At 40.5% G+C, this 27,229-nt stretch overlaps 1 protein-coding gene across 1 annotated transcript in view; it reads right to left on the bottom strand.

Moving 5' to 3' along the window:
- Positions 1 to 27,229, bottom strand: part of NOC2L (NOC2 like nucleolar associated transcriptional repressor) — a 1,272,638-nt gene that overhangs the window by 639,992 nt on the left and 605,417 nt on the right. Inside the window, exon 10 of the mRNA XM_044063595.1 lies at positions 8,377 to 8,565. Coding sequence (XP_043919530.1) covers positions 8,377 to 8,565 — 189 coding nt within the window. The remainder of the gene's footprint in view (positions 1 to 8,376; positions 8,566 to 27,229) is intronic.

Raw genomic sequence — 27,229 nt, 5'->3', positions numbered from 1 at the left:
AAAACACTGCAGCACTCCCTACCCATGCTAAATAACACTGCGGTCAGTAGAATCTGAACACCAGTGCCTGCTGTGAAGAGAACACACACACTTTGTTCTACTTTACTTGTTAACCAGGTGACTGGGATGGTGCACAATCCCTTTTTTCAGTCATGACTTGGACATAGGTAAATTTTATACAGAGACACACACACAGACACACACAGACACACACAGACACACACAGACACACACAGACACACACAGACACACACACAGACACACACACAGACACACACACAGACACACACAGACACACACAGACACACACAGACACAATTTATGGAAATACAGACAATTTAATGTAGCCAATCATCCAAGAAAATGTTTGTTTACTTTTGGGGAAAGATGGTAGAAAACTCATACAGACAGAACATGCACCATCCATGCAGGCAGTTAACAGAGGTCAGGAGTGCACTCCAGACCCAGGAGCTGGGAGGGACAGTGATCTCATCAGTGAGTCACTGTGCTGCTATCTTATTTTCTGTGGCCTCAACAATCCGTGTGCAACCTATTAAACCATGTTCACAACCTAACAAACCAAGGGCAGTATTCTGAAGCAACACAAGTCTACAACAAAAAAAACACATCATCAAAATATCAGAGGACAGTCATTGGGGAAAGGAGAGAGTTTTCCTACATGGGGATATTAAATAATATCTGCTACAAAAACAGAAGTGATCAGACGCTTAAAAGGCTGACCACTCCTGTGTCAGCGACATACGCATTTACCAGTCAGGTGTCATATCAATATTTTCTGCTATCTAATGTATTACTATCGCATGAGCATCTATCTGAATTCTGTGATACTAAATCATAAGTTCTGTTACAAAGTTTACCATCTAAGCAAGTCTACTCAAATTCTAAGAAATTAAATCAGTTCTGCTGTACTGCTCAGCACCTAAACATTTCACTTATAAAAACAAAATGTATTGCAGAAGATCTCCTTCCTAAACCAGTGCCAAAGATAAAACCATCCTCCTTCCACTCAGTTCAGTTTACTTCTAAAAAAAACATGCTTAATTATAATGGTTAAGGTGTTACAGACACGAGGTGCAGGGTTTGATTTTTGCACAGGGTAATTCAGCTAGGCTTAAAATAGTCCACAAACGCAGTTGGCCTAGTACTAATCTATGAACCTATGTCAAATTATTTATGGTTTACTATCACAATCTTGAAACCTATAATCCTGAGATCATAATATTGAAAGATGAAAACATTTGAAAACCACAGTAACAAGCTTCTAGAATTGTTTTCCTACAGGACCCACATTACCACTGATTCCTAGGTTCCCACTGGTAAGAGGATTCAGTATTCAGGATTTTTTACACATTGTGGTTTTCAGTGGTTTGGTATTTTGATATTATGACCTCAGATTTATGGGTTTCAAGACTGCAGGCTTTAGGATTGTAATACTAAACCACACACATATGCATATATAAATAGATAGATATATGGGTTTACACTGAAAACAATGAAACTGCATTGGTCGACTTGCAGTTTTCAAGTCGTTAGAATGTCGAACCCAAAACTGCATTGGTCGACTGTAATAAGGTTGACTTTCAGTTTTCAAGTTGGCAGAATGTCGAACCCAAATCAATCAACTACACTACAGCTAACGGGTAGTGTAACAAGTATTTGGGTTCAACATTGTGCAGGGGGGGTTACGGTTTGGTGAGGAAAGTACAGTTTTGTACCTACCATAAATGTAGATGTTCGAGGATTCCATTGCTGCAGTCCTTACTATTGGGTATAGTCCGCATCCAGTCGGCCCGAATACCAGAGTATAAGGCTGACGTCGGTCAGGGCGCATTAGAACACGCGTCAGGGTACTAATGTGCATGACCGGCGTCATATCCTCAGTCTTTTCTTGCCCCAGATGTCAGAAGACCCTAAAAAGACAAGGCCCAAAATACCTGCACCAAAACATGAACAATATATACAAAAATATAAGCAGGTAAACTCACCTACACAACCACCCCTAAACACAGAGGGAAGGAGGTTGGACTGCAGCAATGGAATCCTCGAACATCTACATTTATGGTAGGTACAAAACTGTACTATGTTCTTCGCTTTCCATTGCTGCAGTCCTTACTATTGGGTAGAATCCCAAAGCAGAGGTAAGGGAGGCTGGCAAATCATAAAGAAGCAGGAGCTGACAACATGCCTTGCAAAACAGCTGTGGCAAAACCAGCCCTAGACTTAGAGTAGATAGGAAGGTGATAATGCTTAGAGAAAGTATGCACTGAACTCCAAGTAGCTGCTTCCAAAATATCCTTAGTTGCCACCCCTTAGAAATGCTGTTGAAGTGGCAGTAGCCCTAGTGGAATGAGGCCTAATCCCAGCTGGAACCTCCTTGCCATGATGGGAATAACAAAATGCAATGCAAAAGCCAATCTGCAATGCAAAAGCCAATCCACCTAGAAATAGTTTGTTTAGACACAGGCTTGCCCTGCGAACTCAAAGCAAAGAAACAAACAACTGCTGAGACTGCCTAAAATCCTTAGTCCTGCTTAAGTAATAACGCAATTGCCTGTGTACATCTAAAGTATGCAAAATCTTTTCCCCTTTATTTTGGGGGACTGCATAAAAAGTAGGCAAATGAATAGTTTGGTTTAAAGCCACACTAGAAACCACCTTAGGCATAAAGGAAGGATTAGTACATAATGATACCCTATCCTTATGGAAAATCAAAAGGGCTCGACTGCCATAAGGGCCTGCAACTCAGACACCCTTCTTGCAGAAGTAATAGCCAACAAAAAAGCAGTCTTCCATGACAAATATTTCAATTCAGCAGTAGCCGCAGGCTCAAAAGGTTGTAGAGTAAGTTTTTCCAACACAAAATTGAGATCCCAAGCAGGAGTAGGAGCTCACGGGGGCCTTATATTTTTTGCCCCTCTAAGAAACTGCTTGAACAAAGGATGCGAAAACAATGGTGGGTCACAATCATAGTGAGCTGAGATCGCTGCAGCATGAATCTTAATGGAAGAGAAGGACAGACCCTTGTCCAGTAACTCAGTAAGATATTGAAGAGCCATACTCAAATTAGGCTCAGAAATCTCCAAATTCTTTGCTTTACTCCAAAATAAAAATCTCTTCCATTTTGCTGCGTACACTTTCCTTGTACTAGGTCGTCTAGCTTCCCTAATCACATTTAAAACTTGTTGAGGAAGTTGAGACCTGCTGTGTTTCAACACAGAATATGCCAGGCTGTCAGATGAAGAGAGTGAAGCTTGACATTGAGCAGATGACCGTCCTGCTGGGATAACAGACGTGGAATCAAAGGTTAAGGCCATGGAGGCTTCTTTACCAGACTCCGTAGTAGAGGGTACCAGTGTTGCCAAGGCCAATCTGGAGCTATCAAAATCATCCTTGGCCTGTCCTGTCTGACCTTTAACAGTACCTTTGGAAGAAGAGGCAGAGGTGGAAAGGCATACACATGAAGGTTTGTCCAACTGAAAGACAGAGCATCCACTTTCCAAGCTGTGTGATGAAACCCCTTTGTGCAAAACTGTGGCAGCTGGTGGTTTAGTGGAGAAGCGAACAGATCTATGTCTGGAGTTCCCCATGACACTGTCAATTTCTGAAATACATGAAGATCCAGTTTCCACTTGTGGGGATCCATGATTTGTCTGCTTAACACATCTGCTAAGGAGTTCTGTGCTCCTGGCAGAAACCTTGCCTGAAGAGTTAGGTGCAGCGTGGCATGATCTCCCATAAAATCATCGCTTGCCTGCATAGAGGATAAGAATGTGTTCCCCCTTGTTTGTTGAAGTACCACATGACAGTTGTGTTGTCTGTTAGAATCAACACCTGCCCTGGAAGAAGTAACTCCTTGAAAGCCAGCAATGCGAACTGGACTGCTAACATCTCCTTCATGTTGATATGTAGATGCTGTAGTCTGGCAGGCCACTTGTCTTGTATCCACTTTCCATTTAGATGAGCTCCCCAAGCAATGGCTGAGGCATCTGTCGGTAAAATCTGACTCGCCTCTGGCCGGGTCACAGAGAGTCCCTCGTTTAGGTGACATTCCTGAGCCCACCACAAAAATTCCCTTTGAAGGCAAGGTATTATTTGAATGACAGTGCCTAAATCCTGGCAGTGCTGTGTCCATACATTTTTGAGATACCATTGTAACTTCCTCATATGCAGTTTGGCATTGGGAAGCACCAGAATACAAGATGCCATGAACCCTAATGCTTGAAGGACTGTCTCTGCAGTCAGCACGGACTGATGAGATAGTTGATGGAAGTAAAGGGATAGACTCTTTTGTTTGTCCGGGGTTAAAAAGGCCATCTGGGCTGCTGTATTCAGTCTCACACCCAGAAAGCACATGTCTTGAGAGGGTACTAGACTGGACTTTATTTCGTTCACAGAATACCCTAGGCATCTTAGCACTGCTATAAAATATTCCAGATGCTGTAGAAGGTCTTCCTTTTCTTGAGCCAGAATCAGGCAGTCGTCTAAATAAGGATAGATTTGAAGTCCTTGTAGCCTGAAGTAAGCTATCACTGGAGCCAGAACCTTTGTGAATACTCTGGGCGCAGTAGATAAGCCAAAGGGCAATGCAGAGAACTGATAATGAGAATCTCCAGCTCGAAACCGGAGATACTTCCTGTAACTTAGCCTGATAGGCACATGAAGGTAAGCTTCCTTGAGATCTAAAGTTACCATCCAGTGATCTTTGCCCAGCAGGGGTAAAAGCTGTTGTAACGTCAACATCTTGAACTTGGGAATGTCCAGATAAGTGTTGAGGAGAGATAAATCCAAAAGCAGTCTCCACGTGTACCCCTTTTTTGGTACTAGGAACATGCGAAAATAAAATCCTAGGCCCCTTTCTGATACAGGGACTGGCTGAATGATGTCCAACACCCATCTGTCTTGAGTAATTAAATCCCAATTTTCTTTGAAAAGAGACAGTCGTCCAAAGGAGCTGCCAGACGAGAATCTACTGGCAGCTGAAAAGGCAGGTCATTGGGTCTGTTTACGAAAGGACTGACCCCTGCCCTCACCAGAAGTCTGAGCAGGTGAACTCCCTGTTCTAGGCCTAAAAGAACCTTGAGCCCTGCCCCTACCACGTCTAGACCTACCCCTAGACTGGGAATCATAAGCAGGATATGTCCACCCCTTAGCAGGCCAATTTCTACTAAATTCCGGTGGCTGTACCTGCAAAAAATCTTTAACAGTTTGCATAGACTTAGCTTTGTCCTCCATTTTCTTTAAAACTGCTTCCACAGGTGAACCAAACAACACATCAGACTGTAAAGGAGCATCCAAAATCCTTGTCTTAACATGCTCAGCCAAATTTTGATCCCTCAACCAGGCATGCCTGCGAAGAACAGAACTAGTGGCAGCCACCCTCGAGGAGGCCTGCACAGCATCAAAACCACATTGCAAAGAATGCTTGCCCACTTGTTCAGACACATAAACTAAATCCAGCAAGTCTTTACAATCAATACCTTCCGCCAAAGCATCCACCTTAGATTTTAATTGTGAAAGGAGATAATTTTGATATTTCAGCATGTGAAACTGACAATTCAACGCTCTCATGGCTAGAGTGGAAGAAGTATACACTTTCTTACCCCACCTATCTAACGCCCTTGCCTCTTTGTCAGTGGGAACAGGATTGTTAACCACAGAGGCCTTAACACCTTTAGGCCCCTGAGAAACAGTTTCTGGGTCCGCCCTAGGACTCTTAAACAAATACTTATGAGCTTCCCGCACCCTATAGTACCTATCAGGTTTAACAGGAGCAGGAGGCAAAGAATCAGGGTTCAGGGAGGCCTCTGCAAAAACATCTTCCACCACATTCAACACAGGAGGTATAGCTAAGGGCCTATGCTGGGGTAAAAACAAGAATTCCCTAAGCCTCTTCCTGGAATCAGAGTAATCCTGGCCTTCCCATTTAAAGTGCTCCCTCATGGAATGCAGAGTCTCTGAAAATGAAAAATCCTCAGGAGGAGAAGCCGAAGGAGTGGCATCATCCACATCAGAATCAGAATAATGAGGATACTCCTGCAAATCTGCCTGAGAACACTCAGAAGACCCGAACCCTGTTCAAAACTGTCAAACTCTGATTCCACTCTAGGCCTCTTATCAGGAGGGCCATAGAACCTCTAATCATAGTAATCAAATCTTCTGCCATTTTAAGCATATGTTTCTTAGGCACAGAACCCGAAGGCTAGGAGAAGCCCTACTGAAGCTGAAGTTGGCCTACCTCTAAAGAAGTTTTGGCAACAGAAGGAGAGGCTCTAACTACTTTGGGAAGAGAGGGAAGAATAGTTACCTGAGAAGCCCCTCAGCCTGGCCTGCCTCCTGAGAGGTACATCCTGTAACAGTAAAGTTTCTGCCTGAGACTCCATAGAAACTCCTGGCAAAACCTCTGGCTCCACTGAGCCACTTAAAGAACCGACGTCCGGGACTGCGGTTCATCAACCCTAGGCTTCGCTGTTTTGTCCTTGCGCTTCAGCATCCGGCGGCATTTTATAATTGCAACGCTTCCCAAACACTAATCTGGCACAGTCTAACCTCCTCTTAATAGTGCGTTTGTTAAACCTAGCACAAGAGCGGCAACCAACAACGTCGTGCTCAGGCCCTAAACAAGGTATACACAATGTATGGTAATCCCTATGAGGTATTTGTTTCCCACAAGAAATACAGTTATTCACTTTTTCTGACATCCGGTTAAATACTGAGGCAAGAAAAACCAAAATGTTCTAGCCAACTCTGATTCGGTCTGAAACTCCGGTTTCGGAAATATTTCAGAACGCCAACCTGCACTCGCAAAACTGCTTCTGCATCGGACCACGCGGCAAAAAAGACTGAGGATATGACGCCGGTCATGCGCATTAGTACCCTGACGTACTGACGTCAGTCTAATGCGCCCTGACCGACGTCAGCCTTATACTCTGGTATTCGGGCCGACTGGATGCGGACTATACCCAATAGTAAGGACTGCAGCAATGGAAAACGAAGAACATCAGGGAATTAGCTCATTTGCTCACTGAAGTGCGATCTTGGAGTTGGTATATTTAATGTACAGTGGGTGTGGGGGGCGTAGCCCCCTGCAAAACAATAGAATTAACATACCAGGGACTGTACAGTTTCACGGTACGTTAATGTGCATAACAGGAGGGGAGTGATGTCACCTGCTGCTATATCGAATACATCGAACCATGGCTGCTGATGTATGCATTTTTGGTTTGGTTTACTTTTCGGCATTCCAAATTCCACATTTAGAGTTGAAATGTTAAATGGTCAACCAAAGCGGATTCTAAATGTCAATAGTAAGCCATATATGGTAGATTAGATATACATATACGGGTCCCTATCAGTTTATCAAATTAAAATATGATCGAAATTGAAAACGTCTAGACTACAAAATCGAAACGTCAAAACAACGAACGTTCACAAATCTAAAACTCAAGACAATGAAAAAACAGCTGTGGATGTTGCACATAATTTTTTTTTTTTGAAACCTCGTAGCTTTTGAATGGAGACCTCGGTACAGTGAGGATTAGGAAATTCACCCTTTTCCCCACAGTAGTGCGATCTCAGAGTTAGTATGTATAATTTTTGCAGGGGGTATGGGGTGCAGGGAGGCTTGCCCTCTGAAAAATCTAAAAAGCAGGTTATGAACGTAAGTAGAACATCATGTTCACTGTTTTGACACTTTTGTAAGCTGAAAAGTGCTCTGTGTATGCAGTAGACATTCACGTACACCGCAGTGTAATTTAAAGGGACAGATGTCTACTTTTCCTGAATGTTTATTTCTACATGTGAAACGGTGATAAACTGAATTTGTGTGTTTAGATGTTGTAAGTTTCGACTTTGTGAACGTTTATTGTTATAACATTCCGATGTTTCTGTCTTGCTCTTTTCAGTTCAAGTTATATGTTAATTCGGTAAACTGAAACAGACCCATTATATAAAGAGAGAGAAGGCAGATACAGACATATACAAACAGAAACACACACACTTCATTTCTTGCTTTAGGACACAGCTGCAAAAGATTTAGAGTCTTTTTTTACTTCTTAAAAGGAATTTTCTGCATAGATGCAACATGAATCTATACTGTAATTATACATTCTGTACCTTTACTAAAACTTAATACAAAAATATAAATAAATATAAATAAATCAACAAACTAACAGCCAAGACAGCTGCTTGGCTGACAAAACTCAAGAATATCCTGCATTTAAAAAATGCATAGCAAGCAATGTTTCAAAAAAATAGCGTCAACAAAGAAAAAAAACATGAGTATGACGATAAATGGAAGACTTTCAGAAATCATTTTAGAATTTAGAATTCTACATTTATAATGTCCATTTTGTTTACCTTTTTCTTCACTGTCATGGCATTTCGTAGATGAATAGCCAGTTGGCGGATGTAGAGAAAAGCATGCTGGTAAGAGACCTGTGTATCAATGGCATACATCTCAGTCAGTGTCCGTTGCATAAAATTTATCAGAGGGAGCACATTTGGTGATGTGAATTTACAGTTCTTCACATAAGCAATGTACATTTGCTGAAAATGAAATAAAAAATCAGAATTAGTTCTGAAAATTCTCATGGCACACAAATAGCAGCACCCCCCCCCCCCCGAAGGATCACCCGAGATGCAGAAATAATTAATAACAAAATGGTGAATTGGTGACTGTGTCCAGGTATAATCGCACTGTCTGACAAACTGATAAACTGATCAAAGCCATCACAAAATAAAGTACCCATTTTCCCTACAGCTCTTTCAAGCTTAAATTGTCTGCAACTCCAGGTTTAGAAAACAAATTGGATGAAGACTTATCTTACTGACGCTCCATCACATCAGACATTTCTTCCCTATACACCTTTACTTAAATAGACTAACTATAGTGTTGCACAACCACTAAGAAAAGTGAAACTTCCTCAAGCAGTAAATCACTTCAGGTGTGTAAACAGAAACTATACTGCTACTGGTTCAAGCCCAGTATTAGGAAATTCATGAAGCGTACACCTCAATGAGAACACCCATGGAAGAATACTATAACACCCTAAGGGACCTTGTAAATCTAACCTTAGATATTACCTAACGAAGATGTCACTGTGGTGATTCCCACAGGTCTGGGGCCTGACCCAGATGACCCAACTCTGGCACTGGTAAGTGCCAGAAGTTCTGAAGTCGTGAAACAGAGACTCGAAAAAAGAAAGTCAGGGACAAGAACATCCCATAAAAGGAAGGATCCTGGTTGTTTAAGGTTTGGAACAATGTTACAAAAACTTTAAAAGTGATTATACGATCTGCAGGAAGATGGTACAGAGAATGTTGAAAAAAGTGCAATGTGACTGCAGCTAGGGTCGCAGTGAGCAGCCCAGCTGAGGATTTCTGCATATGATGGTACCTGTTGAGCTCAAAGCTAGAAAGCATGAAATAAATAGTAAACAAAATGTATATACAACAGCTGAAAAATAAAAATAATCATGGCTTGCACAACCACAGGAAATTCTTGTAGTAGCATAAGGTGCTTACAAGTTTATATCCATCCATGTTAGAATGTCATCTAAACAGCCCATAGGTGCGTACTAACAGATTTACAAGATGGAGATAAGAAAGAACGCCAAAGTCATAAGAAAGTTTGTAGGCTGAAGATGAAGTATTTTTTCAAGCAGCTAAACAAAGATTCTATGTTGGTGATGAGGAAGATGGAAATTGCTACAGAAAAAAATGTGAAAAACATCCATAAGGCAACTACATTAAAGTTCAGGGAAACCAGCAACAAGAACAGTCACGACTGGCACTGGGCACAATAAAACAGCGACAATGACAACTGTGACAGGTGAGATTTTCAGAGAGGTACATTAGGTCACGTACAGCAATAAATATCCCAAAAGCAAGAGCAAATTCCAATGAGAAAAGCCCAGCCCTATAACACTGCCAGGAATGACAGACCACTGAAAAAATAAACAGATATATGGATATTTTATGTTGCAATAGACTGCAAAGTTGAATTTACTTAACTGTTTACTAATATGAGCAAATGATAATGTCAAATGAAAAAAGCCAATGATGTTCTTAGTACAAGGCTGAGAATAGTTAAATCAGTTTAACATAACTGCTACCGGACAGAATATATTCAGGATATACAGCTTTAAATATGTTAACACTTAGTTACAGGGATCTGTAGGTAGTGTTGTATACATTCTTTCTAGAAGGCAAGCTGAACAAATACCTCAGGGTGGCTAGAAGCTTATTTACGGCCTCTGTCCTGCTTGCTTGGTATTCTACGTTTACATACTACAGGTCCCAGTCCCTCCCCACAAAGAGAGGTATATCACTGTCTAGTAAACACAAACAAAACAGTCTCCAGAAGGATAGGAAGACGGCAGAAATGTTAAGTGCTTTCATTCTATAGGAATCAAACAAGGACTTCATCAGGAGAGATTGGCAACCGAATCACATTTAAATAAATGTTTAAGCAGATCACGTCAGTCAAAAAATCAAACAAGCCTTAGTTTTTATATAGATAAAAAACTGGATGATAAATGTACAATCACTAAAAATAAAACAATGAATATAATACCACTGTTAAGATAGGCAATAAATAAATGTATATATTCAATTTAAATGAGGATAAAAAGTCAGTAAGTAAAGCAAGCTGAATACATGGAAAAACTATTTCATTAAACATTTTTTTTAATATAAAAACAATATGTAAAAAAAAAAAAAACATAAGCTTCTTTAAAATTGCAGCACAGAATTTTAGTACTGCACAACAGAAATAAAATACTTTAGACCAGATGTATAGTGGCATCTAATCTTGACTGCCAGACTGTTTCCCAATATTCCACTTTTAATTCCCATTGCCCCCGAACCCCTCCCCCCATCTCTTCTTATTTAGAATACAAAAGTGGAATTTTTTAAAGGGAGGCCACTGCAGTGAATGTCTGCATAAGGCATTAACTTGTATTCTTTTTAACTATGTCAAGGTGATGTTAATACATTTTTGAGTGTTCTTTCTATCTTTCCTAAATAGAAAGGAGGACAGGATGAACATAAGGCAATACAAACTACCCCTGATGTCCCATAATTATCATCTTTGACAGGAATCGTGGTAAATTCTATTTTCCAATTGAATATAACCTTTATTACTAAAAGAAAAATCTTTGAATTATCACTTACGACACAGGCAATCACACATTTATATAAATGAAAACAAACCATATTGACATTTTCAGTTACAGTGTACATCACTTATAATCCATCCAGTCACTGTCAGTCAAACATTATGCTCATTCAATTCCTGCCTTCCCTTAAAACTCAATCCTTCCACAAAACATTATTCTGTGTGCACTGCCCCCAATTCCCTTTTTTATGCAGTTTGCTCCTACCCTTTTCTAAAGATCCCACTTCTAGTTGTTTTATCTCGGTTACTATAAACAAACCTTACTAAAACCAGTGAATAGACTGATTTCCATTTTCTAGTAATTGCTTTTTGGCAGTCACCAGAATTAGACTCAGAAAGGCCTTACTATGTCTAAGCAATTCTGACTTTGTATCACAGCTCAAACAAACAAATCAGTTACACAAATTTGTTCACTCAGTATTCCTGATACAGTAGTCTGCAGAGAATTTTTAGAGTCTGCCAACTCATTACACTCCCAAAACATAGGTTCCCAGTTACCTCTTTCTTCTTAATCACACCTCCGACATTTAAAACCCACCTGAGAAAAGTTCTTTACAGTCTGCCTGGAGTGAAAAAATACCTATGTAAATACTTCCAAGCAACGATTCTAAATTTTCTAGACTTTGTTGCACATTTGGGAGCCATACATATGTCCTGCCATTGTTTCTTTGAGAATTGCTTATCCTCTTCCCAATCCTTTCGAACCCTCTGTTTGATCCTTGAAATTATTGTGCAATATTTTACATGCCCTACTAATTATCCCTTTTTTAACAGCAACTTCTGTTCTAGATTCTACTAAAAATACTTATCAGTGCAGGTCTTTCACTTAAGATCCTCCAATACCTCTTCTCTTTGCCTATGTAGTCTGATATCAGTCCTTGACAGGGAAGTCAATTTCTAGCCTTCAGTCCAAATTAATATTTGGTATCTTCCCATTTTATTACCATTACCTCTCTATTTGCTCCAATTACATAGACTCCTTTGGCAGTTTTCTCCAATAAATTCCAGCCCCATCTTGCCTATTCTCTGTATCCCCAATTGTAGTCATCCCTACGGGCAGAATCTCCTTTCTCCATTCCCATGTTGGCTTAGTTCTTAGAAAACTTTCTGTTACTTTACGAATATAATACTCTGCATGGTTACTGTTATTCTTCTTAAGGGCCTGCATCCAAAATCCTAGTCTCTCCTTATTTCTTGAACTCCACCCTCCCCCATTTCGTCAACATCATCCCTTTCCACTTTGAATTACAGCTTTCTGCTTCAGCTATATATAAAAACCATAACTGTGTAATTCTGAAATGCCCACTCAGATTCTGTAACCCCAATACCCCTTGTTCTATTGGAAAGATAAACTTACCACACTTGATTCTTGCTATCTACCCCACCCAGATAAAACCCTTCAACTCTTTATTTATTAACTGCTATCCACAGCTTCTCCTCTGGTTGATAACAATATGCCTGACCTGTGTGTAAAACTAAAGGGACTAAAAACATTTCCACTGTTTGCATCTTGCTATCCATAAAACAGAGCTTCCAAGTTCTCAGTTTTTGTATTATCTTTTTTAGTCTCTTCCCATACACCCTTAGCTGCCATAACAGAATCGTTTTCAACTTGAACTCAAATACTTCACGTTATCATGCTCCCATAAATATGGGCATTGATGAAACAATTCCTGTGTGGGTAAGAGGTGGCCTAATGGTTAAGGTGTTTGCCTTGCAAGCACAAGGTGCAGGGTTTGGGTCTCACAAGGGATAATTAGCTAGGCTTAAAATGGCTCGCTAGGGCAGTTAGCTTAGTACTAACCTAAGAACCTACAAGTACAATTAAAGCTTTCCTGTAGATTGGTTTTATATATTTATATATATAAATATATATATATATATATATATATATTTACATATCACCATTTTTACCTCATCTCCTCCTAGCCTGTTAGTAATTGTGCCTCATCTACAACTAACCTTGGCAAATTTCTTCACTTCCACTTTTCTCTGCTTTATATAGATTTTCATAAAATTTCAAAAATATTTATAAGACCTCTACAATACAGGCTCCCTAAGCTTGACAACAATCCTTTCTACTTTCTGTTGCCTGAGCTGTTGTGCTAAAAGCGGTTTTTGTTCTGGCGTTATCACAAAAACAGTTGCTTTACAGCAATCTACTCTTGCATTTTATCAAGGTAGATCCTTACTTTCTCTTTAGCACTCTGCAGTTGTGCTCTCCTGTTTTATGAACTCCCCCAATTCTGCAATACTTTGACATTTGCCAGTTCCTCTAAATAATTCTTGTTACATCTTAACCATTTCCTTTTTTATTTTATTCCGACCCTAATTTTAAATTCCACTTTCATTCTATCCCACTCCCTAGCTATATTTTTTGAAGAAATTATCTTCCATAAACGCGCCTGATTAATTTCCAATACCAATTCCTTAAAAGTCCTCTCTGTTTAACAAGACAGATAGGGAAGCACCACTCCCTCATTTTTATTTCAGTACCATGTATGTTTAATTTAGTTATTATTGGCACATGATCTGAAACAGCTACTGGGTGCATATCAAAACTTTCAATTAAATATTTTCCTGTAAATACAACTTCTGTCTAGCCTGGCCCAGTTTTTGTACCTTGGGGAATAATATGCAAATTCTCTCTGAGCTCCTACTTCTGAATTTGCATCTTCCATACCAATATTTTCATAAATTTCTTCAAAATATCTACCCTCTTTGGTTATATTTTCCTTTCTAGGCCCCCAATACACCCACTATTGCAAATCAAATTCCAGTCCCCACCAATAAATATCCCCTTCTGAACGCTAATTATTTCTCCCAGAATTTTCTTAAGCTTCACTGTAGCACAAGAAATAACCAGCAGCCCCTCACTACCACAAATCTACCATTATCATCTTTTTTCCTTCTTCCGTCACTGTTGGAGCTCTTCTAGAAATTAATATAACGATTTCCCTTTTCCTTTGTCCCAGATATTCTGCTGAATAGCCATCCTGAAATTCTTTATCAAATTCACATACTCAGTTCTTTCCAAATGTGTCTCCAGAAGCACAGGTATTTGCACTCTACATTTGTTAACATAGTTCACTACTTTCTTTTCTGTATATACCTGTGAGACCCATTCACAGATATATGAAAAGTGTCGCCATCGTGATAAGTTTTTATTCCCACCTGTTATGTACAACAGAATTTTTAATGCCTAGTTTCAGCTTATGTGTTACAGCATACATAAATGTTTGGCAGGTTACCTCTTAGACTGTTGTTTTTTGTCACATCCATTTGAACCTAGGTCACATCTTACAAGACTTTTTTGTTTTAATGAAAACCCTTAAATAAAAAAAAATACCCTCAGAATAGCCCCATAACTTATTAACTTAACACAGACACACAAAACAATGTACAACTTAAAATATTGAAGTTGAACTTTCCTATAGGAACAGTTGTCCCAGACCGACAGCTACTCACAGGCTTGAATATACCTATAATGAAAGTTAGCTATGCTAAGACGTATGAAGCAGTCTGTGCTTCTACTTCCAAGTGCTACCTGTTTTTGTCTTACCTTTACTCCTCCCCCAAGTAAAGAAAACTTGCATTCTTTCAGAAATCATTACCTTTCAGCCACTGAAAGAATGAAGTACTCTTTTTGTAGTCCTTATCAGCTTGTCTCCTTGTAAATATTGTAAACAGATACACAGTTGCCTTCAACTACAAGCTTCTCACATTGCACATTAAACACTTACTTGCTAAACAAAAACATTTCATTGCATTTAAAATTCTTCCCATTTACTTGCCTCCACTCAAAACTTGTTGTTAGATCAAGTTAAGGGCCTTAATCCAGTCATTTTACTATGCAAAACTAAGAAAAAGCATCGCAGTTTTACTTGCATCATGCACTTTTGTCCAGGCTTTCTTCTCTTTTTACATTGCAGTACCTACATTTCTTAAAACTGAACAAAAAAGAAAGAAAAAAGGGCGCCTGTTCACTTTAGTATACCTATTACATAAATAACTTAAAAAGCTTTACTATATGATACGTAGTATGTTATGAACTAAAATTATTTTACTTCGAGTTACCTGCTTCCTACTTCTTCCCCTCTCTTTAATGTTCTTCTGAACATTAATGACATGAAGTTGAACATATGCTTTGGAGTCCCCTACAAGTTTAACAAAGACAAAAAGTACAATATTTTCAGGTTTTCTTGTTCTGCCATATTTCACAAATGTGAATGATGCCTTGTAATCCCACATTTATTTATTAATTTCTGGATTTCTGGTTTTCTTCCTGTTGATCTCCATCTCCCAGCTCCAGTCTCTGGTTTATTTCCAATATACTCCTGATTCTTCAAGTCAACTCCTGTGCTATAAAGTTCTCAAGCACTTTCCTTTGACACACTGGAAAAGGTTTCACTAGTGTAGTTTACAAGCTTCATTACCATAAGAATAAGCAACAGAATCCCCTTCTGTTTGACACCTCACTTTTTGTTGGACAAACATTTGTATTTCCTCCTCACCATGTTCTGCATCAAAAAATTACTTTGACCCTCCAGGAATAAAAGCATTCTGAAGACAGCTGGATATGGCAGCTTGAATCTTATACCTGCTTTTCGACATTCCCATACTGTTGGAAAAAATGTACTCCTCTTCTGCTTGGTGTATAGTGAGTATGATCTCCAACTTTTAGTACTTTGCCCTTCTGCCACAGTTTTGTCAGAACCAGCTCTTTCTGCTGGTAGAATTGCATATTTACTGTTGTAGACATTGGCTGCTTTCTTGTGGCCAGGTTTGAAGCATACACATGATATTCCCTTGCAATTAACAACTGCTGTGGAAAACCAGTCCAGCTGCTTATTTGTGCTTTCATAAAACTAATACAGTCTGTTCCTTCCAGTTTCTCGATACAGCAGAAAATCTCAGGTTTTCCCTACATGCGCTGTCCTCTTCTACCATTTTTTGAAACATCACTTCTTGAGCAGTCTCATACTCAGCTAACCTTTTCTTCATTTCTATCTCTGATTTTTGCAGTTTTATCAGCACATCTGAATATCTGTTTAAAGCTTTTCCATCTGTCCAGCCTTTTTTACGAGTTGATACACTCCTTCAATGTTTCATTTATTTTAATCAGCTTTGAGCACATCTGAGTTAATTTTTTTCTCCATTTTTATTGGAAATCATGCCTTGCACTAAAGCTGGAGTTGCAGGATTCTTCCCAGACAGTGCTTTCTTGTCACCTTCTGTGGCCGATATTCTTTTAGGTTCTCTAAATTTATTCTTTGCTGGCATCCAGGCAGTGCACTTACCAGCCAGTAATTGAAATTTACCCAAAAAGACAAATTCACTGACGGTTTCTGACTTTAAAAGAAAACTCCACCTTAGAGCTAAAAAATGTATTTTACACTCTGTTCTCTGAGCTATTTTAACACCTCAAAAATGCACTTAGTGCGTCTTATAAATTCATAGTTTGGTACTAGGGCCTATACAAGCCTAGCCATAACAATTCTCTTGCTATTTCTTCCAACAATATTTACTTCCCTGGACCCTGTCTAGCAGGGCGACTGATGGGATGAATTTCCTATCTCCCATCCAGTCATCAAGGATCCTTTTGAGGCGCTCTGCTTCACATGTACGGGCAGTCTATTCCAGAGTATGGGGAGTCTCTGGGTCAAGAACCTATCCTCCAGCATGTTTTGTTCATGATGACAAGGTTTAGATCGCTGGAGCATGTGGCTCTGAGGGATTGGGATTTCTTTAAAGTGTAGCATGTCTAACAGCTCTGATTTTGACATGGCCTTGTATGTTAAGCAGAGATTGTCTGAGTAGACGATATGCAACAGTCTAGCTGGATTTTATTTAGACGGTCAGCATAGAGCAACTGCTTTAGAACTGTGATTCTTTTAGTGAGGTATTTCTGCGGCCTTTGCAATTGTTGCAGATGTCTTAAGAGGTACATACTAAATGGGGCATTATATTCTATAATGGGTCTAATGAGGGAAGAGTACAGTGGGACAATGACCTCCTTTTTTCTGGATGAAAAGCCCATAGTGATGAGATGTGCCACATAGAAGTATTTCCTGACTGTTGTGGAGATGTGGTTATCGAAGGTGAGACCATTGTCCACCTATGTCCCCAAGTCTCTTATCACACTTTCGGTGTTTAGTGTACTGCCACCTACGTGGTAATTCATGGGTACATGGTTTTTCCCAAAGGGGACAACAATACATTTCTTTACATTGAGCTTGAGCCCATGGCTCTGGCACCAAGCATCTGTTTCTGTAAGGCCCTTCTGTAGAATATCCACATCATTTTGGGATTCAATAATGGCTCCCAGTTTGCAGTCGTCTGCGAACTTTGTTAGTCAGAGTCCCTTAGTGTTGGCCTGTACTTCAGAAAAGTAGATGCCAAAAAAGAGCAGTCTCAGGACTGAACCCTGAGGTACTCCACTTGTCACTTGTCTGGAGATAGATTTGGAGTCGGCTACTTTTACAGTGTGGGTTCTGTCAGTAAGCCAGTTGCCAACCCATTGAGTGACGTAGGGATTAATGCCCAGCTTAGTAAGTTTATCTATGATTCCAGAGTGGGGGATGGTGTTGAAGGCCTTGGAGAGGTCCAGATAGGCTGCGTGGATTGCCTTACCCTCGTCCACGGGTCTGCAGACTGATTCAAAGAAGTCAGTCAGGTTCAGGAGACAAGATCGGCCCTTCACGAACCCAAACTGGGTGGGATCCACTTGTTTATAAGTTAAATGATAATGGGTACCATGGCCTTGCAGATCTGGCTTGTCAGACTTATGGGGCGGTAGTTCCCGAGATCCAAGATGGATCCCTCCTTGTGGAGTGGGATAACTGTAGCTGTTCACCACTCAGTGGGCATGAAGCCTGAGGTGAGGCTATGATTAAACATGACACTTAGTTGAGGTGCCAGTTCATTTTGTAGTTCATGTAGCACACAACCCGGGATGTTGTCTGGTCCCATGAATGCTGTATTCTTAGCTTTGGAGAGTGCGGTTTTTACCTGCGTGACCATGATTACCGGAATTTGGCAATCTTTCGGTATTGAGATGGGACATTTAGAAGGTGAGAGGGGGGTGAAGTTGGCACTGAATCAATCTGCCAGGATATTGGAAATATCCTTGGGATCAGTATATTTAATGCAATTCTGTTGTACCTGAGCATTGCCATTTAGATTCTTGACATAGCTACAGAAAGCCTTGTGCTTGTCTTTGGAATCTTTGGCAATTTTATTTTCGTAACTAGCTTTGGAGGATTTTATGAGGGATCTCAGCTTCTTACTAAGGCAGGTAAGGGAGTTTTTTGCATCCTGGGATTTTCCTCTTTTCTGCAACAGTTTCTTCCTTTTGTTGTAATGTTTGTTTATGGCAGGGGACCACCAGATTGGCTTTCTTTTTTGGAGGAGAACGTCTTGATTCTACTTGGGATGGCATCATTCATGTGCGAGTGAATTTGCATGTACGGTGCCTTAGTGTATGATTCAGCAGTCGAACTTTTAGTTCCCGTCTGCATGGGTGTCATGAAGTTTGTCACTTCTGACTTGAGTAGCATGAATTTGGCTTTGGAGAAGTTTTTATGATGGTTTCCTTACTGGGGGGTGGGAGTGGGATGTGGATGTCAAGGGTGATTAGCTTATGGTCAGACCTGACCAACAAGGGGGTGACCACAGGTGTGGAGCATCAATTTCCCATGTTGGTAATGACCAGGTCTAGGATATTGGAGCCCCTGCTGAGGCTATGAATTAGTTGATCCAGGGTGCTGAAAATTATGAATTCCAAGAACTGTTGGGCAAGGGTGTTGGTACATTTTCCTAGTTAATGGCAAGGTAGTTGAAATCACCCAGTATTATGGTGTTTGGTTGTATCTTAATATTTTCCAGTCTGTTTAGAAAGGTGCAGTGAGAATCTTGGAGCATGGTGGGGGATCTGTAAAAATCTACAATTTGGATTGCGGTCTTACCTAGTGTTAGTTGCACATGGAGAGTTTCAGACGCATTGTGTTGGGCAACTAGCCTGGTGGTGTGAATATCCTTGGTGAATATGGACACTCCTCCACCTTTAGTGTTTCGGTCCTGGTTTGATGGTCGAAAAGTGTGGTAAGAGCTGTAGCCTGGTATTGCAGGGGTGCTCTCCGGAGCTTTGAACCAGGTCTCAGTTACATAGGTTCAAAGGGTGGTACTAGGCTATCAGCCCTAGGGCCTATACAAGCCTAGCCATAACAATTCCCTGGCTATTTCTTCCCACAATATTTACTTCCCTGTACTGCACAGAAATCGATGTTCTCCATTTTTAGGAGTGCCTCGAGAGAGTGCATTTTGAGGTTTAGACTTCTAGCATTGAGGAGCATTACCTTCAAATTTTGTATGCTTGTATTTGTTACAGTGGTGGTTTTGTCCTTTGAGCCTTGCCTAAAAAAGGCACTACAGAGGTTGCAAGAGCCTTAGCCAGTAACCTAAATCCCAGGGGCGACAGGTGCAGACCATCTCTGGCAAAGCACTGTGGTCTGTCGATCATGTCGTCCCAGGCAGACAGATACTGGATCCCCTTTGAATGACACCAGAAGCTTAGCCAATTGTTGAAGTCAACCATTTTGTCCTTGTACTGTGGTATCATTCTGGGCGAAGCCAGGATGCTACTCAGGGCTACGGACATACCGGCCTGGGCCACATGATCTGAGAGCTCTTCCATGTCTCTTTTCATGCAGTCCAAGGAGGTATGTCTCCAGTCATTCACTCCAACATGGACAACGACAGTCATGTTTTTACTTGATGTGGAGTGACTTGAGTGCATACGTTATGTGGTGGATCCTGGCACCCGACAGGCAGATGACTGTAATTTTCTCCTTGTTCAGTCTGGTGAGTGGGACATCACTGTGCCTGACTACAGAGTCACCTATGACTGAAGTGTTGAGTACATTGTCTTGCCTTAGGGGTGGTTGTTGGGTGACACACTGGTGTTGTGAGCTATGTGGCACTTTGGTTGTGATTGGTGTTTGTTTGCGTTTCAGCTTAAGAGGTGCTTGTTGCTTGGGAAGGTTACAGTTAAAGGCCTCCGCATATGTGGGTTGAGTGTTGCTATGTGTGAGTGTTGGTAGTGTGGGTTTAGAAGGGCTATGTGTTGCTTGAGGTGTAGTGCGGGTGTTAACCTTCTCCTCTTGACTGTCTAGCATAATCCTGGGTGGAGAGAGCTTTGCTTCCAGTTTGGCTATGCAAGTGCATCTCTCGAGGTTGTAGTGTTGGGTGGTAGGAGGACAGGGTTGTCTGTGTACATAAGGCAATTGCTGCATTACCCCAGTATGCCCAGATTCACCAAGTGGACAGGAGAAATCACCGGAAGCTGACCCTTGGACATGCCTGGTTTGGTGCTTTTTTTTTATTAAAATGTCAGAAAAATATGTATTAATGTGTGTGCTTAATGCTAATTAGAAACTAAATAAGTTAACACGTTTTTCATTCTATTTTATATGCACTATTTTATATACAGTTGAGTTTCATATGAGACTAAAAGATGCTTTTTGAAACTGCAGTGTGCTTTCTGAAACTTGCAAGATGCCCTCTGACCTAGTAATTGCTAGCACAGCAATATTCATGTTTATGCCTTTTGGAAATGCACTTGAGAAGCAGGTGATTATCTGCTAGGTCAGGAAGAAATGAATGAACAATGCTATAGTCTGTAATGTAATGATTTTAAACAATCAGCTCTGTTCGAAGTATGAGAACATGCACAGCTGCAGAAGTTAGAGATAACATAGACAAAGGACTGTTGGAGAAATTAACTGCAATCTATACTTGCTTTGTGCTCAGATTAGCCATAGTACCTTGAATGGTCACATTGCATATATCTAACCGGTGGTAGCCAAGGCCACATTGTTTTTCTTCGGAAGTTTCTCACAAAAATTGATAGTACAAGTAGAATATTGTAAAAACAATCACTACAAAATGATGATGACAAAACTTGTGATTCACAACGTCAGCTTGGTAGGCAATGTCTTATTAGAAAATGTATAAAAATGCTTGTATTTCCTGATTCTAGTTAGACAAACTCTGTATTAGCGCGTTTTTGTCTCCTTGCTGCAAGATTAAAGTGCCTTAACCTGAACCTGCCGTGTATTGATAATTTTTAAAGTATATTTTTCCTTTGACAGTTTGGTCCTTCGGACCGGAAACATATCTCTCACTCTGGCTCAGGTCAGAATTGGGCCCGGTGGCATGTACCCGTACGAAGTGGCCACATCGGCTCTTCTGCTTTGAAAGACCTCCGACTGAATTGTCGTTCGAAAGAGGCCAGCCACTGTTTCTGATCTGGGATTGGAGGACGAGTCAACGTTCCGGTGGATCAACACACGGAGGGTCAGGTAAGGAGGAATTTACCTTTTTTCTGTTTTAGATCAGGGACTTGTTACAGTATTATTGTTTTGTCAGGGAGATTTGCATGTGCAGATCAGGGACAAAAAGATTGCTGTCTTGTCATAGATCAGGGAAACAGAATAGGTAGGCAGTTATTCTAGATAAACTGTGAAAAGGTGTAAAATCGTGGTACCACGTGATAAAAAGGGTTACGTAACAATTTCTAACTTAGTTAAGGCAACATGGGAAATCAGTGCACGAAAAGTTCCCGAGACCCGCCCTTAATCGAAGACGCAAAATATATGCAATTACAGTGTGCCGATAATGTTAGGTATTATACAAAATGGGTTGATAAATACAAATTTGACGGTAATTTAGATAGACCTTCACTTATTAAACTTGTTAGACAACTTAAAACAGACGTGAAAGGTCAGCTAAAAAAGCAACGACAATTAGGAGTCCCTCAGGCACACAGGTGGCTTGAGGAAGCAAATCGCAGGGAACAAAAGATTAAAAATTCAAAAGCAATGTTCTTAGATAAAGAAGACAATAACTTGGTAATAGCAACAGCCCCTCCGCTTCCCTTACCAGAATATGAAGCAAGTGGACAAGCTGATCCACCTCTGCTATACCCAGCTGTTCGTGCAAAACCAAAACTGTATGTCAGAGATCCTATTGAGACCAGGTCTCGAACATGCAACTTAAAAGGGGATATTGAATTGTATGAAATGAATAAAAATTCACAAGCTATGAGTGAAGAAGAGATATGTCCACTCATAGAAATACCAAATCCGCAGGCAGGACAGGACCCAACTCTTCTAGTATATAGACCATGGACACCGGAAGACATCCGGAAAGCCACAGAGGGAATTCCCCATCCAAAAGTTAATTTTAGAAAATTCTTAGAAGACGTACAGGGCATGAGGTTAAGTTACCATTTGAATGGAGAGGAAGTAGAGAAAGTAGTTAAGACAAATCGTAGGTCCAGATTGGCACATGATCAGTGGCAACTGGAATCCCAGTGACGCAGAGCTTAGACCACACCCACATAGTAACGCAGAACTAGACAACAGAGTGAAAGGTCTGACAGACCGAATCTCTGAGAAATGGAAGCCTAGGGCTGATTGGACTTGCATTAATCAATGCATACAACAAGAAGGTGAAACTGTTGATAGATATTATGCCAGATTATTAGAATGTTTTAATAACCATTGTGGAATGCAGGTACCTGAAGATCAAACACATGATTCCCCATATGAGCAACAGTTAAAGAATGCATTTTTAAAAGGCAGTATTGCACCCATTAGCAGCTTTATTACAAAGCACATGGTAGATCATCGTACAAGTAGATTACAGTCATTACTTGAATATGCAAGACATGCCGAAAGGCATTTTAATAGCAAAAAGAAAAAGAAAACTCAAGTATTTGCAGTAGAAGACGGATCAGAAGTCTTTGTAGTACAAACCGGGAAGAAGGGTAAGAAAAATACCCAGGGAAGAAGGGTAAGAAAAATACCCAGGGAAGAAGGGTAAGAAAAATACCCAGGGAAGAAGGGTAAGAAAAATACCCAGGGAAGAAGGGTAAGAAAAATACCCAGGGAAACAAACAATCTGATAAACGATCAGAGGACTTTGAAGAGAGAAAGAAAAGGGGTGAATGTTTTAAATGCGGGAAAAAGGGACATTTAGCAAGAGATTGCAGGCAAAATAAAAAGGTAACCACAGAAGACGAGGAGGGTGAGGACTGAGTATATGGTAGTCAAGAATCACTGGATAGGAATAAACAAGAAAAGACAAGTGCACATGTGATAGAAGGGGTAGAGGATGTGACAGAAGAAATAGAGGATGTGCATGAATTCACAGATAATGAAGAAAATGAAATTTTGGACTTAGCATTATTGAGCTTAGAGCTCTACTTGGCAGACACAAAACCGGAAGTTACACTTCTGGTAGAGGGGAGGGAAGTTAAATTCCTGTGTGACTCAGGGGCTTCACGGACCCTGATACATCCTTCCAAACTACCAGAAAATTCAGAATCACTTGACTACATATTAGTGAAAGCAGCTAACAGACAGCTGTATCGGGAGCCACTCTCCCACAACATAGCGATAACTGACTCCGTTTCAGGGATGACCCAGAAAAGCAAAATTGTTGTTTCTGCAAAATGCCCAGTGAATCTTTTGGGCAGAGACTTAATGCAGATATTTGGCATAGCCATAGTTCCAACTATGCAGGGTATGGAAGCACAGCGACAAACGGATACTTTTGTAGTGCGACCGGAGGATGAAACATTTTATTGGTACAGCCAGGACTTAGTTACGACTGGTCCAGGGGCAGTAACCGAAGAACTGATGAACGTAGCCATCAGTAAATCCGCCTCCCTTGACACTGATAAACAGCATTTGTTGCATTGCACTCTATATTACTGTAACAGACCAGGACCTGATAAAGAATATGAGCAAGAACTGTTTAGAAACCATGCTAACAGATTAGTATTACGAAATTTGTACTGGGACACAGAAGGAAACAGTGTAGTAAGCTGTTCATTGCCCCAGGAATTCCTAGCACTTTACAAATCTAATCGATTGCCACATGTGAGTTTAACTAAAGATAGAAATTTGAAATGGGCAGTCCTAGGAGAAAAAGTCACAAGGTGGGAAAAGCAGACAGACTTAGAACTTTCCGAACAAGGAGTACAAAAGCAGAAATTAAATTGGATAACGCAGACACACCCAGCTGTACACTCACAGGCAAGTGAGGATAGCCGAGTAGCACTCTTACTAGAGGAAGAGGAAAAAGCCTTATGAGACATACCAGAGACTCTCTGGTCAACAGGGAAATCAAATACAGGACTTATTCGTACAGCAGAACCAGTTACTATCACGCCAAAATCAGCATTTAGACCTCAAAAAAGACAGTATCCCTTGAGAAAGGATGCAGAAATAGGAATCAAACCTATAATAGCAGCCTTACTTAAGGAAGGAGTCTTGACAGAATCTCCTGATTCACCATGTAATACACCCTTATTTCCTGTTAGGAAAGCAAACAGAGGATGGCGTATGGTCCAAGATTTACAAGCTGTAAATGATGCAGTTATACCCAGGGCACCTACGGTGCCAGATCCACACACTTTATTGAATGCTTTGAAACCTCAACAAAAGTATTTCTCTGTGGTAGATATTAGCAATGCATTTTTCTCAATACCGATACACCCTGACAGCCAACATTGGCTTGCATTTACATTTCAGGAAGCATTATACATATACGAGACTACCACAGGGATATTGTGAAAGTCCAACAATATTCGCACAAGAAATGGCAAGTAACCTGGCGGGATTTATCCCACCGAAAGGCAGTCAGATTTTACTTTATGTAGACGACATTCTGCTGGCAGCCCCCACCCAGCAAGAATGCAGAGAGGATACCATAGCATTACTACAATTTTTAGCCACTGAAGGACACAAGGTAAACAAAAACAAACTGCAACTTTGGAAAAAACAGGTTAAATACCTGGGATATGTAATATCCAAAGAAGGCAGAATATTAGATGAAGACAGAAAAACAGCAATATTACAAGCACCTAAACCAACTACCAAGAAGGAAATGATGTCCTTCCTGGGTACTACTAACTTTTGTCGGAGTTGGATTCCAAACTATGCCTTGGAATCTGCTCCGCTGACCAGCTCGATATTCAAAAAGCTGATGGCAGCACAAGATGTATTACAGTGGACACCAGAAGCAGAATCAGCTTTCTGCAAACTGAAGCAACTGATAGTTTGGTAATCCTAAAACTAAGGAGGAAGCCATCATAAACGATTTTTTCAAACTGTAGATTGTAAGCAAGGTTATATGACATCAGTGTCAACACAACAGCATGGGGACAAACAACGCCCCATAGCTTATTATTCATCACAGCTAGACCCAGTGGCACGATCCTTGCCCCACTGTGTACAAGCAGTAGTCGCAGCTGCAATGGCAGTGCAGGCTTCAGCTTCAGTAGTATTGTTCCATCCTCTCACATTGAGAGTGCCTCATGCAGTCGCGATTATTTTACTGCAAGAAAAAGTAGCATATCTTTCTCCTGCTAGACATCTTTCCTGTATGACTATACTGTTGAGCCAACCTCATATGACAATTGAACGATGCACAACCTTGAATCCGTCAACCTTGCTCCCAACCTCTGCAGATGGCAAACCACACTGCTGCCTGCAGGAGATTGAGCAAAAGACACTACCTAGAAAAGATCTCACAGATGTTCCCTTGGATGATGCCGAGGTGACATACTATGTGGACGGCTCGTAGCAGGAGGGGTCCTACAGGACAGAATCTAGTGGGGTATGCAGTAGTTTCTGATACTGAGATTTTAGAAGCAAAGTCTTTACCACACAACTTATCTGCACAAGCAGCAGAATTGATTGCTTTGACAAGGGCATGTACCTTGGCAAAAGGTAAGAGAGTGAACATTTTTACTGACAGTCAGTATGCTTTTTCTAATGTACATGTTTTTGCACAGCAGTGGAAAAATAGAGGAATGATAACATCTACTGGTAAACCAATTAACCATGCGCAATTTATTTTAGTCTTGTTAGATTCTATTCAGTTACCTCAGAAAGTAGCTATTTGCAAATGCGTAGCTCATACCAAGCAACAGGATAGAATTTCAAAAGGTAATGCGAGGGCTGATACAGCTGCAAAACAAGCAGCTTCAGCTTCAGAAGTATTTCTTTTGAGTGAGGAATTACAACCATCTGAGATTTTAGACTTAGAAATGTTAAAAACAATGCAGACACTTACTACAAATGTAGAAAAACAAAAGTGGATAAAACGAGGAGCAATCCTTGAGAAGGGACTGTACATCTCCAAAGAGAAGAAACCGATTTTGCCATCTAACTTGTTTAGATATGCAGCTTTGTTGAGCCATAGGCAGTGCCATGTCTCAACAGGGGGGATGGTACAGTTAGTGAATCAAGTGTTTATGACGTATGGATTTACAAACTACACAAAAATTTTTTGTGCAGCATGCCATGTTTGTAACAAGCATCATGCACAAGGGGCATTGAAACCTAAGCAAGGGAGTTTCCCTAAACCACCGCATCCGTTCCATACTATCTGTATGGATTTCATAGAGCTGAACAAATGCAAAAATACGAAGTACTGCCTTGTCATTATAGATATGTTTTCCAAATGGGTGGAAGCTTTTCCATCTAAAAATCCAGATGCAGCTACTGTTGCAAAAGTTCTCGTTAAAGAAATTATTCCTAGATTTGGCATACCGGAAAAGATTTATAGTGACAATGGCACACACTTCGTAAATCAAACTATACAACAACTTAGCCGTTATTTTGGGATTTCTCTGGAAAATTATTGCGCATACCACCCCCAATCTGCAGGATTAGTAGAGAGGCATATTGGGGTTTTGAAAAATAAGCTTAGAAAATTGATTAGTGAGACACAAAAGAACTGGGTCCACTGTTTACCTCTGGCACTGTTGAGCATGAGAACTGCTCCAAATGCAAAAGGGTTAACTCCTTTTGAAGTTCTGTTTGGGAGGGCATATTATACACCTCAATGGAAACCTCTCATGCCTGCAGAGCAGGAGGCTGACAGTTCACTTGCAGGGTATATGAGGCGATTTTTGAATAACAAACTTTTTCAGTTAAATACTTTTTCAGATAAAGA

Source organism: Protopterus annectens, chromosome 2.part1 (assembly GCF_019279795.1).
Source record: "Protopterus annectens isolate FY-2018-M chromosome 2.part1, PAN1.0, whole genome shotgun sequence".
Classification (NCBI taxonomy): domain Eukaryota; kingdom Metazoa; phylum Chordata; order Ceratodontiformes; family Protopteridae; genus Protopterus; species Protopterus annectens.
The sequence above is the reverse complement of the archived record's forward strand: the minus strand, read 5'-3'. Positions and strand labels throughout refer to the sequence as shown.